Here is an 18,491-nt window from a genome sequence, read left to right as displayed (position 1 = left end):
AGTAACTGGAAATAGTCTGAGTGTGTGAAGTACTGAGTGTGGAGCATGTGGGCTGGCACCTCATTGAAATGCTGAGTTCTTGTCATCACTTCTGACATCTTCATGCTTGGATCTCTGCAGAGACAAAAATGCTGTTTGCCTCAGAGTATCTTCCATTATAATGAGAAAGGAATATGAGAGGGTTCCCTTGCAATATCGAGTTCCTGTTCTTGCAGCATCCTGCATCCAGAATGGGGCCCATAGTCAGCATGTAGAGAACTGGACTGGATGCAGTACCTGGCCTTGGGTACCTGTGTGAATCTGCCTTACATCTCCAGGTGTGGGCATGCATTCTGAATGGGCTTGTCTCAATAAAATCATTCCAATGCCTAAACATGAACATTTTCCAAGACAGGCTGCCAGGTTGGATAAGATGTGATTGACTTGCACCTCAGTCAGTTAAACCCCTGTGGTGCAAACCCTGTGCTGCACACAAGTGGCAGTAAAGGAGTTGATCTAGTCCCTGGTACAGACCTGCCCATAGTGCAGGACCCACATCAGTCACCTTCCAATTTGGAGCAAGGAGTGTCTGCTGGGGGGGCTCAGGAAAGAAGCAGGTGAGGAGAGAGGTGCAGACAATGAGTTCAGTGCCTAGGCAAAGGTAACACTTCATCCAAAAAATTGGCAGGGGTTTCTATCTCTCTTTGTCCTCTGCCTTTCTTCCTCTCTATGTATTCCCTGTTCCCTCTCCATGTTTTCTGAGGTTTGTCCTGTATCCTTGTGCCTTCCCATCAAAAAACAGTGCTGATGTTGGATTATTTTGACCTCTGTTCCCCTCCCCCCATTTTGTTGGCTGAACTGTCCCCTTAAATTTCTCCTGTCCCCTTTTCCATTGCCCATCTTCTGCCAAGTTTGAACCTCTAATGGTGCTACAGCCAACAAAAATCACCTTCAGGGTTACATTTCCTGTGTGGCAAAGGTGGCCAACGCTCCCCATTGCCTGTGTAGACTGTAGGGCTGGATGGAGCCCTGCATTACAGGGGAGGGGGCACCAGGGGGGCTGTGCCCCCCATGCCCCTGCAGAGCTGCCTGCACATGGGCTCTGCCAGCCTAAGGCTCTCTGTTCCTTACCCTGCAGTGCCAGAGCTCAGCAAACTCTGTCACCAGGGCATCCGAGTACCAAGCTCCTTCCTGGGGCCCTTGGGCTCAAAATCTGCCAAAGGGCTCAAAATCTGAGCCTCTGCCTCCTGCTCCTGGCTAAATTTATTCATAACTTGCCCTCATGGAGATTTATAAGTACAGATGCAAGCTAAAGCTCCTGAAAAGATGTCATTCATTTTATTTCTAACAAATAAATTCCAGATGTTTGCCTCTAACTCCCTGAGTGCTGATATGATCAGCTTGGGGCTCCAGTTGTTCAGTATTATGTTAGATGACAGAGTGAAATGAATGCTCACCTTTGCCAGTGGTTTGCAGTCAAAGGGACACAAGTTTTTCTAACAAGATGAAGCTGAGAGAGTTCCAGATGAGGCTGGGAGGGTTGAGTTGAGAAAACAACTGGCTGGCACTGCAATGACAGAACAGTAGTAACTAGATTTAAAAGAAAATGAAAATAATCTTGTATGGCAGAAAAACTGGAAGTAATGGAACATTTCAGAAAGTATGCTGTCATGTACTGCAAAAAATAGGTCTATACTTATCATAAGGTGTTTCTTGCTGCAGACTCTGAAAAGCTGCTTATGTGGGAAGCATTGATTTGCACAGTGCTGCTTGCAAAGGCTCTAACTTAATTCTCAAAGTCAGACTTGGGGGAGGAAGTGTTTTTCTTTGACTGGCAGAGCCAAGAGATTATTCTTACTCTAGAAGAAAATAGCAAGGCAGTCCAATGGTAGACCTGGTAACTCTATATGCCCTATGTGCCATGCAGATTAGAAAAAAATAGAATGGGCTAAAAATACAGAGCAGCGTAATTGCAAAGCAAAATCATCAGTTAAGCTATTAAGTTGTCATAAACACTGTAAAATTCTGTCTTGAAACTTGGTCTGAAGTAGAAATGTAATATGTGCAGTGTGAGTTGTGGCACCCATGCCTTCACATTTACAGTGTCAGAAAAATATTTTACCTAACACGGGCATGTTTATCTTGTAAAAAATTTAAATTTGTTTTAAATGTTGTAAGCAGTATTCATTTATGGTACAAGCAAGCCATGCTTCACTTCCTTCCTGAAGAGCACGTGGGTAGCAATGGCAGGGCTGTGTTATTTCAGAATACATCAGGGCATGAGGCTGGAATACCACACACAGTGGGTTGGCAATGGATTTGTTGGGTTTGTCTGACAAAGGAACTCCCAGATGATCAATTACTCAGCATTCAGGGCCAGCTGGGCAGAGAGGGAAGGACACAGAGCCGTGATGGACCTTGGTTTGTACAAGTGCCCTCTTTAGCTTTCTGTGGAGCTCAGAAAAGGAGATGTGCAAGGACACAGAATCCCAGCAGCAAATGCCCCAGATAACCTCTTCCACTCACAGGAAATTGTCACAAAACCACTGCAAATCTTGCTTGCTTCATCTGGAAAGTATTTCTGGGTACAGCCTCTCATACTGTGGCCTACAAATTTTGTTACTCTGTTTTGGTGGGGAACATACTGTGAGTAATTTGTCTAATGGAGTAGTGGTTTGATGCCACCTCTAATGTGTTCCTGCTGTTTCACATAAGGGGTGGGTTTTTTTGTTGGAATATATTTGAAAGTTCTTAGCAAAATTAGATTACAGAATATGACTGGATTAAATTATGTGTCTCACAGTATATTCTGAAGTCATCCAGAGTATGAACATATTGGTTCAAATTAAGCAATGAAGGAAATAATTAGAACTGTGGTGTTCCATGGTAGGTGCTCAGACTCTACGTGTAGTGGCTCATAGAGTTAGTCAAAATATATTCCTGCTGCAACCCATTACTAAAATTGTAAAGTTCAACACTGAGCAGCACACCATTTGTTTTGTCTTTAGAGGATGAGGACAAAAGAGATGCAGAAAAAGCTGCTAACCACACAAATGTGAATGTGGTAAGAACATTTGTCCTGGCTTAAAGGAACATGCAAACACATAAAACAAGTCAAATGAAATTTCCCAGGACTGAGAAAAGCTTCCATAATTCAGGACACTGTTCTCTCCTTCATCTATAGTAAGTAATTACAGACATATACTCAATGTTCATAGAGGAAGAAAAAGAAATCAGGTGAAATATCTGAGTAATAAACTTTTTATAAGTCAGATCAATGCCATTCTTCACTGAGTTTATAGGTTTACTTTTCTTTTTTAATTCTCAAAGCAACTTATAGTTTTACTGTAGTTTTATTGGAACTGTTAAGAAAGCGAGTCTGGTTTTTCATTTCTGTTGCTTACCTATGAGACATTACACTTTATACTAAAAAACTATTTATCTTTGATATTTAATTTATTTGTAATGGGTTATATTTACTGATTCACACAGGCTATCTTTTCTATTAAACTGGTTTATAGAAATGCAGTATAATTTTTATGGAAAGCAATAGTTTTGTTTTCTTCTAGTTCTGTGAATTTCCAGCTATGTTTTGTGTCCTAGAAGTCTGGCTGAGCTCAGAGTCAGCCCATGGAACTGCACTAAATTGCATATTTCATTAATAGAATTTTTCTGTTTGCTTTGGACGTTCTTCCTAGTATTTCGCAGCTTGGGGGAAAAGGCAAAAGAAAATAAATGAGTACAGTTGGTTTTTTACTCAGCTCTGCTGGAGATACAGAGGAGTTTCTCTTCTGCCTGGTGCAGGCAGGTCTGAGGAAGTCTGAGTCCCCACAGTTTGGTCATGCAGATACAGTGTCCATCCTCCCCAAGGGAGGACACCGAGGCTTGCAAATTAACATTTCCTGCTAAAATTTCTGGTAAAAGCTCCCAGCCAGAGCTATCAGCAGTCTGGATCACTGTCTGGGAAGAAGCACTTGGTGCAGGGGAGGAAGAAGGAAATGGTGACTGTGAACTTGCTAATGGTGTCGCCAGACAGGACTTTAATGTCTATTTTCTCTTGTTTGTTCTTTGGCATAAAGCTTTCACGCTCTCAATGGAAGGCCCAGGGCTGCTGCATCCTCTCCTTAGAAAAAACCAGCAGAGTGGGGAACATATTCTGGGTAGTTGCAAAACAGATCAGACAGGCTTGGTTAATGCCAGAATTCAGATCTCAAGGGAGATTGATTTTGGATAGAGGCCAGCTTTCCTTGCAGCTAATTATGGGGGTTTTGCATAGGTGGACACTATTTAGTTATTTAATGAGTAAGTGGAGCCTCTCTCTTTCACAGTGCTCCTTCTTTTAGTTCATCATTGTTATCCAAGTGGAATAAGGATGTTGCTGCCTGGCTGAAAGCGCCGTATGTAGCTCTGTCCCATGTGACACAAGAGCCACCTGTGCACAGCCCCAGCACTGGTTCCTGTTGTAAAACATTTGTGCCACTCTCAGTTGCAACACCAGACCTTTTTAGATGAGACAGATAAATTTAGGTGTCAATAAAATTGTGCAGAAGGTGATAGGCACCTGCTGATCCTAATATTTGAGAAGTTGTTTTTGTCACTCCAGGCTCGGCTCACGTTTTGCAGTCCTTGCAGGGAGGAGCAGAGAATCTGCTTGTTTCAGAGGCAGCCCATGGTGCTGCTGTTCAGACAGGCCCTGTGGAAGGGCCCACTCCACTCAAGGGTCTGAGGACTGGGAATCTGAGGAGTTTGATACAGGTTCTGAGGAAAAAATTTCTGACACCCACTCTCCTTAGAGGCAAGACAAGCACTGTTCTGTAATTGTCCCTTCAAATGACACATGAGAAGTCCACATCTGCTGGACCAAATGCACCTTTCAACCACTGCTTTTATAAGCCTTCATGGTTTATACAGCACTTATGCTAGGCAGTTTGCAGGTGAACACGTGTTGACATTAAAGATTTACTCAGTGTTTTTACATCTTCTTACCCCTCCATGTTACAGATCTTTGTAAATCTTTCAAACTTTGTGACTGCAGCAGCTCTCTGTGACAAAGTTTCACTGATGCCATGCAACTTGTAATAGTATTTGATGCAAGTATCTCCAGATGTTATCTCTCTTTCCTGGAAATCTCAAGGTTAAATAATTTATATGAGGCTATTCAATACGTATAGATTATTATCTGGATAATTATGGCCTGTGTACTCAGTTTGAGGAATGCTAACATGGTACCTGGAGAGAGTATATTTGGACAGTAGGGCAGGATTTAGTCTTAAGTGGATATTTGATACCCAGCTGGATTTGTTTCCCAGTTAAGGACTGCAATGTCAGAGTGCTTTATGGGCTTCCTTGAGGATGGGTTGTTTATTAAAGAGCTGCCTTGGGGGAGGCTCCTGTGCTGAGGCCTTGCCTGCCCCAGCTTTAACACAGAGAAACTTTACTAGGAGTTGGTAATGTATTGATTGCTTGTGCGTTTCTATGGACAAAATCATGCTGCTGGTACAAAATAATAATTTATTTTGTACCAGCAGCATCTCCTTTGGCATATCCAGCAGTTCTTTTGTAAAGGAAATGATACTCGTAGGCAGAAGATGCAGAGATTGCTTTGTATCAAAGATAATAGTATAATTACACAGATTCTTTCATTTAAATTAAATAAAATGGAGTGTGCCTACCACAAATCAAGATAGAGTGAAATTAGATTTACAAGAAAACTAGAATGAAAAACTGCTTTGTTGCAATAAATTCTACTTAATTGCAGTTCTGATCATAATGAAAATCCCACTTTATTAAAGACATGCAGAGTTAGGGGGATTGGCATAACTGTAAAATGGTTCTGCACTTAAGGAAAAAAAAAGCCGTGGTCCCATCCCAGGCGTGTGATATTTAACGAGCCCTGTGGGCTGGCAGCAGCACTGTGTGTTACTGAACTGGATCGGGCAGAACACCCGTGTCAGCTTTCAAACTCCCCTGTAGGTCCTCAGGAATGAAGAGGCATCTGTATTAGGGGAGGCCAGTCACTCGTCCCCTCTGCCAGTGGAGTTCCCAGTGGCCAAAAGAAAGGGATGCCCAGGACTCTTAAATATTTTTGTCTGTTTTCCTCCTTATCATAACACCTGAAGTTAGTCTGTTGCATTGGTTATAGCTGTGAACAAGCAAAATTAATGCTAAACCTTAGAGTGAAAAAAGGAGAATATTCTGCTGTGAATTTCCTCAGTTTTTTTAAAAAAAGACATCTTGAATATGCCTGCAGTCTCAAGTCTTCATTTGCTGGAGACAAAGTTCCCTATTTAGAAAAGGTTTGACTGCTAAGAACTCCTCTTGGTTTTCTCAAGTGTCAATTGACAGTTCCACTCAGTCTGAGAAACATGTACTCAATAGACAAAAATACAGTTATGTTTATTATCAGTAATGAACATTTCTCCTTTGCTCTACTGGCTGCTGTCCCATTGACTTTGTGTTTATTCTACCTGCAAAGTCCCATCTCAGAGACAGCACCTTTGTTGATGCTCAGAGCAGCTCCCAGGCAGGGCACTGGACAGCGCACTGTGAGTTTGTGCACCCTGAAGGAGGGCAGAGCACACCCCTTGAACCCCAAAGAGTTCTGGTGATGTCCAGCAGGTTCCCAGACACCTGAGTGAGCTGTGGGAAGGTGTTGTGTGTGGCACATGGCTGGGAGAATAGGGAAGGAGGAGGAGGAGGAGGGAGGGAGCTTCGTGCTGTCACCATCCAGTCTTGGAGGAGTAAACTGGCACATCCAGGATGCCACTTCTGCACAGGCTGGAGAAATGTGGGATAAAGATAACAGATGGCAGCAGGTGGAAAAAATTACTGTGGTCAGTAAAGGCTGAACTGTGTCAGCACACAAAATGCATTACTAGTGACAATAGAAAAGCAAGTTTATTCCTTAACAAATGGAGGTTCAGGACAAAATGGAGATCTTCTAGGAAGCCTAGCAGATCTACTGACTGAATTCTGCTATTTTTGGGCTGTACTCTCTTGCTTTGCTTGGTCTGTTTGTGATGACTGCAGTGTTGGTAGATCAAGCCATGAAAAGTTTGTCTGGCATAAAGTAGCTGGAAAACTTCCTGGTAGACTGGAACTTCCTTTCAGTCAGATGAGTCTGTTCAAATCCAGATGGTTCAAAGAAAACTGTCACTGAAATTCATATTCATAAGGAAAAAATGAAAACTGATAATGGAGTTCTGTTGTGTTCTGATGCATTTTTAATCCTCTATAAAATAAAATTAGTAAGTGGTATCCACCAGTAAAAAAGAAAATTAGCTGATAGATAGGAAACAGATTAGCACTTACTGCTATACTTCAGGATCTTGCAGAATCACAAGAGAGCAAGCAGTTTTAATCATATTAAACAATAGAACTACTGTGCCATATTTAAGTCTCCCAGAGTGCCGTGCAGTTCAACTGTTAAAATGCAGGCAGGAAGAATTTCCCTCAGGGCCAGAAGAATGTTGTATTTGTACTGAAGTGTCTGCTCAAGCTGGGGGGATGGAAACTCAGCCACAGCTTGCCTGTAAAATTAATACACCTGAGGCAACAGCAGACGAGTGAGAAGTTCCTTTCCCATTTGACAAAGGTGTTGGTAAAGCCAAAGGCTGCATTTATTTGTTTGGAGTTACGTGAACCCTGATATATTTAATGCTCAGATTTTGAACATGTCTTGGCTGATGACCTGCAAGACTTACACACCAATTTCTTCTCTGTTGACTTGGCCAGCCTTTGCATCTGGGTAAAAGTTACTGCTGCCAGCAGATGAGAGAGGATAGCACAGTGAAACTTTCATAAAAATGCTGGTGTAGGAGGCGTGAGCTGGTCCCCAGAGCTCAGTTACAGCTCTCCCAGCCAGTGGAATAACCAGGCTTGGGTCAGCTGAGAGGTAGAGGGGAGAGGAAAGAAGTCTCTCAGCCTTCTGGGAGTTGCTAGGCACATTGTTTTTATGTGGCTGCCATTAAAGCATTTTGTGAGATACAGCGTGGCTGGTCCTGTTTGCAAAGGGGAAAACAGAGAAGTCTCAGGGCTGCTGGAGTACCAGGGAAGAGCTGCTGAAACTCAGCAAGCTGCAATGTCCACCCAGGTGTGCTGTTCAGCTGCCCATGAGGTACCATCTCACAGAGGCAATCACAGCCCTACCCTCATGTAGGCCCAGGGTACCAGGGGTGCCTGACTTTGCAGGACATTCGCTCTGAAGGGCAGGGTGTTGTATCTGACCCTTGAATTTTGTCAGAGGCTAATAAAACATGCAATTAGGTGCTAGTGCCTTAAAGATGACCTCTTTCTTTTTTCTTCATCTGAAGCCATTCAGTTTCTGCATGTTGCACATTCTGTTCCTGTTTGAACAGCTGAAAATGTTTATACTTTTTTTTTTTTTTGCATTGATAAAGGCATCAATTTCTGCAACCTATGTATAGAAAACCATTATTATAGGGTTTAAAAAATTCTTCTAAAGTACAGGCCAGATTATTTAAGCCACTGGTTTTCTCTTAGTGCAGGATATAACTACTAATTCTCCACAGCATGCCCTCACCACACAGAAATACTTGACTATAGTTCAGTGAGCAGCCCAGGGATTCAATATGGGGAGTCCTCACAGCCTCCAGACCAAGCTCTGTGCATGTTTGGCCCAAATGGAGAAGTTCTTGCCAGCACTTTCAGTCAGAAAGTGGGACCTTAATGAAGACCCCATGAGCCATCTCAAATCTTGAGATTATGAAGACTTAGGGCACTTTAAATTCTGGGCTGGTTGGTCAGAGTAGGGTTTGGCAAAATGACAACTATGAAGCACAGACTAATGTTAAGGTTATTCACACTTGTTGTGGGGTGTATGATTCACTTTGTTTCTCTTCTAAAGAGACAAATAGATGAAATTTCAAGCCCAGTATGATTGTGCATAAAATGCAGGTCTAAAAGGGGTCTTTGCATCAGGTAGATGCTGCAGCAAATATAACCTGCTGGATTTGATATGAGGATTGGTTTCCATTCAACTTTGTTCTCACCGGATAGAAAAGTCAGTGTGGATTAATGAGTAAATGGCTCTCTTTTTCTGACTTGGCCGATGTATTCCATCCCTTTTTGCTATGTGATTCATTGGCAGTGAGGACTCTTGTGTAAGTATGTAGTGTGAGATTTGCAGAGTTGCTTTGCAAGAGTTGTATCTGCTTAGCTTAGAAACCTACAGTACTGCTGTGATTACCAAGATGTGATATAACTTGTTTGAATTATCACCGACACAGTTTTGAATTCCAGAAATTAGTGGGTGTTTCCCAGGTATCAGCCTTGTGGTCCCAGTATGACCAGTGCCTGCTGCTGTGAGTTGGCCAGCAAGCAGGGGCACTGGACACCCTGCCCAGGGATGCCAGGGCTCAGCACAAGGGGGGCTGGAGTTGTCTCTCTCCCTCAACGCCTCAGTTACTTTAAATGTCAAAATGAAACCAGCAACCTCCCTTTTCAAGGTTGAAGATCTGTTCCATAGGCATGAGTGATAATGACATTTATTTTATCACTTCAATACTATATCAGGACCTGAAAACATCCCCCAGTTTGTCAGGCTGTTCTGTGTAAAAGTTGAGACCTTTACCAGTGGCAGGCACTGCTGGATGGCTTTTCTGCTGTCACTGTACAACGTGACCACAGTGGGCCACTGGTCTGGGCCAGAGGCCATGCAGGCCCCACCACAGTGCAGATGAGAATCCAAGTCACTTTGGGACAGTATTGTTAATTATTCCCAGCCAAACAGAATGATTCACTTTTGCATGTGCTACGCTTGCAGTTTGATAGCCAAAGTTTCCTGTGAAGCATAAGGGGAGAATTTATAAACAGTAGAAAATGGGAGTTCTTGATTATGTCTGAAGTGTGCAAGAAGGCAGCAAGTGTGATTTCACAACAGCATTGCTGCAGTTCTGTTCTAACTTGGCTTCATTCATGGCACCAAGGAAATGCAGTGGGCAGCCAGGCCCAGAAAACAAACAAACAAACATATATAATAGTGGTTGGCAAGTGGGGCAAGCTGAACATAAGCCAAAAATCAGCTGTTCCAGGGAGAACCCTGGTGGAGCTTGGATGGTGCTCTGGTAAAGCAGTCCCAGTCCCACCAGGCTGTAAATTTCCTGGGAGGCTTCCTCAGGACCTGGGTTAACACAAAAATTGTCCCCAGGCTGAGTAATGGAAGAGATGCTGGGTTTTGGGAGAGGAAAGGTGTTGCCAGTTCATTGGGAATAAGAAAGTGGGTCCTGTGGCTGGTTACATGCCCAGAGAGAAGGGCCAGCATCCTGATGTGAGAGCTCTGGCAACTCATTACACTCAGTAAAGCTTTTCTTCTCACAAAAACTGCAAGCTATCAAAATTGTGTGTTGCTAATGATGTGAATTGGAGACCAGAGTTGGTCTCTCAAGAGCTCATTTCTGTAAAACAGGCTCAAAAATGGGTACTAAAACTTAAGATTAAGAAAACAGAGGGTTTTTAACAGGTGTTACCCATCACTTACTGTCTGCTGTATTGTTACATGGCAGCATTGTAGATAATTTTTCTAGGAATCGATTTAAACCAGGAAATAGATAAAAGAAAAATTATAGCAGAACAAAACATTGAGTGATCTGCAGGCCTTGTGATACAGATATAAATCTGTATTCATTTGTTGGGAGAGATGCATCAGTGAGAACACGATTTAGGTTAATCTAAATGCTAGATTTTATCAAAGCACTGAGTCAGGATGCTACATTATGAGCTCAGAGTCTGTGACATTTGTCTACATCTTTTATGAAGCAGAAATAGGAAAATAATACCAAGGACTGGAATAACTGGTTTCATCCAGGTTGAAGAGCAGTTTTGGTAAACTTTAATCACCTTTCAGAACTCATGTCTTTGTATTTCAGCAAAGAATAAACTGACTCTGTACAGCACAGGGTCTTTGAAGGCCAAGTTTACCTTTGTCCTTGAGTCTGTTGAGCAAAGGCAGAAACCTTGGACACTTTGTTCTCTCTTACTCTTTATTCAAACCGTTGTGGCCTCCAAACAACCAAATAAAGAGCTGCACAGGGCCAGACTCCCACTCCATTTACACAGAAGTAAATCCAGTATATTTTCCCTGTATTTGAAGTGCTCTGGATTTCACTGGATTTGCTAACCAGGTCAGAATTCAGTCTGTGAACTATAAAATGAATTTTATGCTGTGCCTGTTAGGAAGATCTGCTTGGACAGCTTTTTGTGTTACTTGCACCGATGTTGAGTTGGTAACAAAAGAGTGCTGTCAGTGTGTGCAAGGAAGACATGAACAGTGATGTTCAGTGTCCAGCAGAAAGCACGTGGAAAATAGGAAGCTGAGTCTTAAATCATCTACATATGTTTATTTTGTTGGAGAAAGAAGTAGGTAAATGAACATGGATTGGATTAGTGTTCATATACTTCAAAAAGTGATGAGTGTTATGATAAGCAAAGAAAAATGTGAATTGTGAAAACTTGATCCTGAACATGGAGACTTTCTTGCCCAGAAGTATGAGCTGCAACAAGTCACAACACCTCTCTCTGTTGAGAAAGAGGAGCCATGCTGGCATGACCTGGCTGGACAAGATCCTGTACCTTGTCGTGCCAGTTTGTAGGAAAGTGTCTATTTCCCAGCTTTCAGCATCCAGGAAGATTTGGCTAAGGTTTCTGAGGAAGTATATTCTCATGCAGATTTCAAATCTCTGCAGCAAATAGAACCTGAATCAATAAAAGTTTAGGGTTGAGCCTTTGTTTTCTAGGGTGATAAATCTATGCCTAAAATGGTAGGTTAAGAGAAAGGAGTTTTTTTCCTTTGTAAAATTAATCTCTGCTTTTCTTAGAATTACAAAAATTAAGTTTATGTTAACAGTCCTGTGGCTTCCAGCGTATCTTGATAATGAAGACTCTTAATTCTTACTGTGATGAGTCAACTCATGCAGATTCGTATCATGTACCTAGTATATGTGGAAAATATAAGTATGTATTTTAAAATCAGATAAAAAATTTTGATGATACCTTAAAACATTGATCTGAGGAAAATGATGAATTTTGCTGGCTGTATTCCAGTAGGACTAGCAGTGCAGTCATGTGTCTAATCACTGTAGTTATTTGTCATATATTACAATGAGTCAGAGATTCTGACTGTGCCCACTGAGTGCAGATGTTGCCCTCCAGCAGCAGCCTCCATCTGCAATCCATTCAGGAAAAGTTCATGGCACCTCTTTGTTGCAGTGAGCTGCAGGGAAAGGCAGCTGTGCTCACCTGGCAGAGGCCACAAGAGCAGCAGGAGCAGAAGTGCTGCCCCTTGGTGAGAGGTACTGCAGGAGGCCAGGGCTGTGCATGCATGGGCAGAGCAGGAGCCACTCCTGTCTCCAGCACAGCTCCTGCTGTGGCAGAAAGGAAGGGATGGAGCACTGTGGATGTCAGGGGAGCATCCCTGCTTCCCCAGGCACCAGCAGCCCCTCCCATGGGTGGGCAGTGCTGAGTGTTGCACTGGATTGCACGGGGCTCTCCTTAAAAACACCCCACAAAAGCTTCAGCAAAGAGGGCTTGTAAGAAAATCAGCCTCCAGCAGGAAGGCATTTGCACCTCCATAGCAGGAGTATTGCATGAAGCTTGATAGCCAAAGGATCTTTTGGGAGCTAATTCTGCCCAAAATTTTAGGTGTGCTCTCCTCCTCAATGGGTAATGGTAAGAGGTATTTTGGAGAATGCCAAGATACCCCACATTTAGCAACCAGGAGACCTACAGGCTGCATAGATCTGTCCCTGTCACCAGCCAGGCAATTTATCACCAAAGGGAGCATGTGAATCAAGCTGGCTTTATGTCCACCTTTTAATCCTTTCTGCATTTATTTATTGAGCATCTGAAGTTTCTCTAGCAGTAGGAAGAAAGAAAAAAAAATGCAGCAGTGATGAACAGACTATTCCTGTCTGGTAAAATATGAAGAATGACTCATAGAAAGAAGTACTTTACCAGGTTACATCGGGTCAGGGCTGACTTTGTTGTACTTTAATCAGATCTGTCACAGTTGTGTAGGTCTGTGTTTTTAAAGCTTATTTCACTTGTTTTTATTTACCCAACATTCACTTTTCTCAGGGCATTGGAAATATAGACTATTTCTATCAGCAATTTCAGTGTTTGTAATGCAGCTGTTACAACACAGAGATAATTTCTGGCGAGTGTTGAGCTGCTCACAGCAGTCAGTGGATGACCCTCCCTGCTGACAGCTGTCAATCACTTGCTGCTTGTGCTGTTGCCTTGGGGTGAATCCCACTTTGTGCCAGAGGCAGGGCTGGGGTTCCACAGAGCAAAAAAATTCAGTGTTCAAATAAGAAGGGCAAATTAGAGGGGCAGTAAGTGCTACCAGCAGTAGCTGAGGGGTCGGAGGGTGTGAAATGGCTGCAGGTGCTGTGTGTGTGTTGGAGGAGCCGCAGCCACGCGCGCGGCACTTACGGACTCTGCGTCAGCAGCTCTTTGGCAACAGACCCAGCTCATCACAGTCAGTTCCAGGAACACACAACCAGTTCTACCTCTGTCTTCTCAGACACACTTCCCAATCTGTGCCTGCCTGGAAGGCTGTCACATGCCTAAGTCGTGTCTGCCCATCTGAAAAGGTACTTGAGCTTTTTGACTAGGAAAGAAATTCCAAGGAAGAAGTAGAAGAAGGTGTGAGTGAATAAAGATGTGCTTGTGCAGTTACTACATGTGTGAGCTTTGGCTGTGTTTGGTTTTGTTATAAGTTTGCAGCATTAGAGGTATTTTTAAAGCTCATTTACTTCAGCAATAGTTGAGAGTTTCTGCTAATCCTTTCTGAAGCCTTGATTTTTGACACAATCCTTAATTGGCATGTTACTTCTCAGTGCTACCTGCAGCACACAAAAAGTTTAAATGATTAATCAAGTTGTTTGAGCAGATTTCAACAGGATTAAGAATTAACTGGAGTTCACCAAAATTTTCCAGCTGAGATGCAGACCAGGGCTTTGATTCTACTCAGGACAGCAAGTTAATGTGTAATAAGACAGGTTATCTCATCTGGTCACTTCTTGTGACTTAGGAATAAATGGTGCATAGACAGGTATTTTCATTGCAGCAGTAGCCACAGATTTCTGGCAGAAAAGTGTTTTTCAGGCTCAGTCCTTTAAATACTTCAATTACTCTTCATTCATAAACTTCTTAATAGAAAGGAGCATCTGAAAAGCAGTAACTGGCAATACTGTATTTATCTCATTTGTTAAAATTCCCCTTGGGCTGGGACTGATAGTCCAAGGGTACATTGGAGTGGTAGGTGGGGTTCTGCATCCCCCCAGCTGCCAGTGAGGTTCAGCTCTGGATCTGAACCTTCCAGCTCAGGCCATGGCCCAGTCACATGGAACACTCCCTGTTTTATGCTGCCAGGTAGAGAGTACAAAAAGTCCAAGGTTTGATTTGAAGTACAGTTCTGGACAGAGAAGTAACTGTAAAAAGGCATCTTTTAGGTATCTGTTACTCAGGTGACGTGCTCTCTCCATGTCCTTCAGGCATTTCTGCTGATCTTACTGATTCAGGACAAATAGGTACTACTGCTAGTGCTGCAAAACCAGTAACACTGATGCAAAGAGCTGGATTCTCCCCTGTTCTGTGTGTTACCAGCAAAGGTCTTTGCTGTTTTGCAGTGCAGATTTTGAATAATTGGATGATGTACCATCGGGGAGAGTAAAGCAGCTTGAGTTTTCCAACTGAAGAGAGATTTTTGGTCTCAAGATCAGAAAAAAAGAAACTACTGGAGTGTATTTAAACGAAGCCAGTCTGATCCCAATGACTGAATAAATCTGAAACCCCTCCATGCCATTTTAACATCAGCTCTTAAAGGCCCAGTTAAGCAAGACAGGCAAACACAGGCTCCTGGCATGCTTTTGTAGGCACTGTGTTGCCATTTTGCCTTGACTCATGTTTGTTGCTTATTTAATGTTGCAGTGATGACTTCCAAGTTGATAAATAAATAAAATCACAAATTACATACCCTTAGGGCTGAGCAATGGAGCATTAAGGTCATGAAAAGAGTGGAGCATGCAGTTCTAAAAGATTTTTCTGTGGGATGTGCTGATGATTCTTTGAAACTACTTACTGGAAAAATTATAGGTTGCAAAGCAATAAATCTGATCTTCGAGTGGGTTTTAATTTTGAAAAAGAACAATGTAAAAATGCCACTTTTGTGCTCAACAGCCCTTTTCTTTTAATGTTTTAGTTCAGAGATATCTTACATTTACTGCATTGCCAAAGATTATTTTCTTCTGATTTTAAACTCCAGTTACTTTTGAAGAGTCCATGTGACTCCAAGGACCAATGGTTGGACTTTGTTTCCTATCTTACATGGGAACATTGTTATTCCTGCTTTTTAGCTTTTATTTCTTGGACAAGAGGTAAAAAAAATTTAAGTACATTGAAAGTGCTGATGCTTGCCTGGTGGGAATTCTCAAAGAACAAAACCTGTGTAATCCTATTAGAGTGTCCCTCTGTATTTATGTGTTTAACTCCTTTAGAAGTAGATTTATACCAGTTGAAGAGTCATTCATGTTGAAGTTTGTTTAACGATATAAAAGAGAAACAGTTGTGAAAAGCAGCACATGTGGTCATTGCCCTCCTTCCCATGGAGGAGAGAGATAACAGAGATCATTTTTCTTCTTCCTTAGGTATTATTCATTAATAAGTTCCCTTCTTCTTTCTTCTAGGCACCAGTAACAGATGTGCAGTTTGGCCCTATGAGACTTCATCAAGATCAACTTCAGGTAACACAGCAGTTCAAACGGAAGTCTTGATTTCTAAAATATCATTGGTGTTAAAATTTTTGACTGGAATTTTTTGTATTATAGAGATCTTCACAGAAAATTTTGCTCAAGAGATAATGTCCACATAACAGATTTTTATGATGACATTCTATCTATGTGATATCCTAAAACCTCTGCCTGTTTTCTGCAACCATCTCTCAGCTCATAAAAATAGAGCTGTCTATTTTTTCTGCTATCAGTTACCTTGTAATCAGTTGAGTTTGTGCCTCATTCTGTATTTTACTGGTAGTAAAATTCTTAATCACAATCTCATCAAACTGATACCAAGCCAACCAAACTTGCAATATCATTACAAAAGATATGAAGTGAGCTTGGCAAAATATATTTTTTAATTGTTCATTACTGACTGACAATAATTAATCCTCTTTAATCCCTTCATTAATAAATTGTTTATGTCATTTGTCCCCTTACTTTGCCTGGGATAGACATGAGGTTTAGAGATATATGACTCCTTTGGACTTCCTTTGGAAATTCTCCCATGACCCAAGGCATAATGAACCATTAGTCATCCAAGATGTTCCTCTGTCAGTAATTGCAAAACTCCTCAGTAGAGGCAATGTGGACCTAATAATTTGAAAATGTCTGTCTCAAGAACTGCAGTTTAACATCTTCTTGAGCCATTGTCAGAACAGTAATATCATCAAAACTCAGATCTTAGGACATCCTCATCCAGCTGTTCCCCAAAATCAGAATAGTCCTTAAGTATTTCTGCCACCTGTGCTGTTTTTAATGATTGTATCACATTTGTACAGTCATAGGCCACTCTGAAATGCTGCTGATTTATCCTGGTAACATAGCTGGCAGGTGTGAGGGAAGGAGAAGGTAGGCAACATCACATTCTTGCCAGAGTCAGTCATACAACTCAGATCTCCTGACTTTCTGTGCTGTTGTTGAAACCCATTCTTCCCCTCTTAAGGAGTGTTATAGATTAACTTCACTAAACACAGCCCAAACTATGACATGTTTTTTGCAAACAGTTTTACAGGTTGCTATAAAAAGAACCTGAACTGAATGTGTGCAAAATCTTTCATTCTTACAAAAATATGCAGTACATGGAAATGTTAAGATTTACTGGTAGACATTTCACCAGCCTGGTCCAAAGTGTAACAGCACTGGAGTTCCTAAAATCACACAGAAGATAAACAGCAGTGGGATGTGATGTGAGTTACACATGCTTCACTTTGCCTGACCAAAACATATCTGAGTGTGGTTTGATTCAGCTTCTGAAAGATTGGTGTCTTGGGACAACAAACCAAATGCTGGCTTAGTTACCCCTCTCTCCCAAAAGGCTGCATGTGCTGAGACATTCCCCAAATCAGCACAGATCTATAGTCTGCCATGCTGTATTCTTTCAGGCAAGAGAAGTTTTCTTCTGCAAACATTATCCTGACACAAAGCACAATTGCATCAGTGAGTCTTCCTTAGCAGACTTTGTTCATCTTCTTTGCTGTATTAAATCCTAGAACTGGAAATACATTTTAAAGGAATTGGGCCTTATCATACGTTTAGTCTATAGGCATTGTGTTGATTTTAAAAAGGCTTAGAGAGATTAGTTACTAGCAATTACAAGGCAAGTTAGGGCAGAGCCAGTAGTGGCTCACAGGTCTGACCTCCAGTTCTGGATTTCAGCTATGATAATCTCCTTCTGTCATATAAATCCCATGGCAGGCTTTGTGTAGGAGTCACGTAGGGACATACTCCATATACAGTGGTGCTGCTTATGAGTTCAGTCTGGCATGAGGTCCTTTTGACCAGCCTGTCCGAAATTTCCAGAAACCCCAGAGTGGGCAGCATCCAGTACTTTGGGGAATTAGGATGAGATGGAAAGGAAAGCAGATTTTTTGTCATGCCATTGAAGCAGCATTAAATACTTATTCACACGAGATGACCTGTGGGGTTTTCTTGTTGTTGTTGTCGAGGTTTTTGGTTTTTTTTTCCTCTTTTCTGGAATATGACCCTGGCAAGAAAAATAAACCCCAAGAAAAAGGCTGCATGTGAGACAGTTTCAGAGAAGTGGACTCACTGTTGGTTCATGTACACTCAGGCATCTTGTCTCAGCTGATTGCCTGAGCTCTCTCTGTAGATAATGACAAGAGAGGAAGTTCCAAAACTTGTTCTTCCCATGTGGGCATGCCATGGCTTGGGCAGACTGTTGCACCCTCTTGAAACACCTCTGTATACAGATAACTATAAGAAAATCAGTGGTCTGTAGAAAGCCATTCTCTTAAAAACGATGGATTAAGCCTCAAAAGTGTCTTTAAAATCCATGTTAAGAACAGGGCAAAGTCACAGAATCTCCTGTAAGTGAAAGACTTGTTTGTGATGCCCCACTGCTGTGTCCACCCCAGGTACTTTTGGTGTTTGCTGAGGAGGACGAGCAGAGCAGCGGGTTCCGCTGGGCGTGTGACAAGGCTGGATTCCGCTGCAATCTTGCCAGGACGCCTCAGTCTGCACTGGAATGTTTTCTAGATAAGCACCATGACATTATCATCATTGACCATAGGCATTCCAGATACTTTGATGCAGAAGCATTATGCAGGTAAGCACCGTTTCAGTGTAATTAATGCTTATTAACAATATAGTTAACACAGCTTCAAAGATTTTTTGATTTTATATGATGCTTTTATAAACTACAGAGCAGTGATTTTTTTTTTGGTTTTAGACAAGTGTGCACTGGCAGCATCAGATACT

At 42.0% G+C, this 18,491-nt stretch overlaps 1 protein-coding gene across 12 annotated transcripts in view; it reads left to right on the top strand.

The window, feature by feature from the left end:
- Positions 1 to 18,491, top strand: part of PDE8A (phosphodiesterase 8A) — a 126,682-nt gene that overhangs the window by 68,340 nt on the left and 39,851 nt on the right. For all 12 annotated transcript variants that reach the window (XM_071441428.1, XM_071441423.1, XM_071441417.1 and 9 more), the window contains 2 exons: positions 15,684 to 15,740; positions 18,149 to 18,339. In XM_071441428.1, coding sequence (XP_071297529.1) covers positions 15,714 to 15,740; positions 18,149 to 18,339 — 218 coding nt within the window. In that variant the 5' untranslated portion in view covers positions 15,684 to 15,713. The remainder of the gene's footprint in view (positions 1 to 15,683; positions 15,741 to 18,148; positions 18,340 to 18,491) is intronic.

Source organism: Agelaius tricolor, unplaced genomic scaffold, assembly GCF_023055355.1.
Source record: "Agelaius tricolor isolate 1412-34295 unplaced genomic scaffold, bAgeTri1.0.p SCAF_16, whole genome shotgun sequence".
Classification (NCBI taxonomy): Eukaryota; Metazoa; Chordata; class Aves; order Passeriformes; family Icteridae; genus Agelaius; species Agelaius tricolor.
The sequence above is the reverse complement of the archived record's forward strand: the minus strand, read 5'-3'. Positions and strand labels throughout refer to the sequence as shown.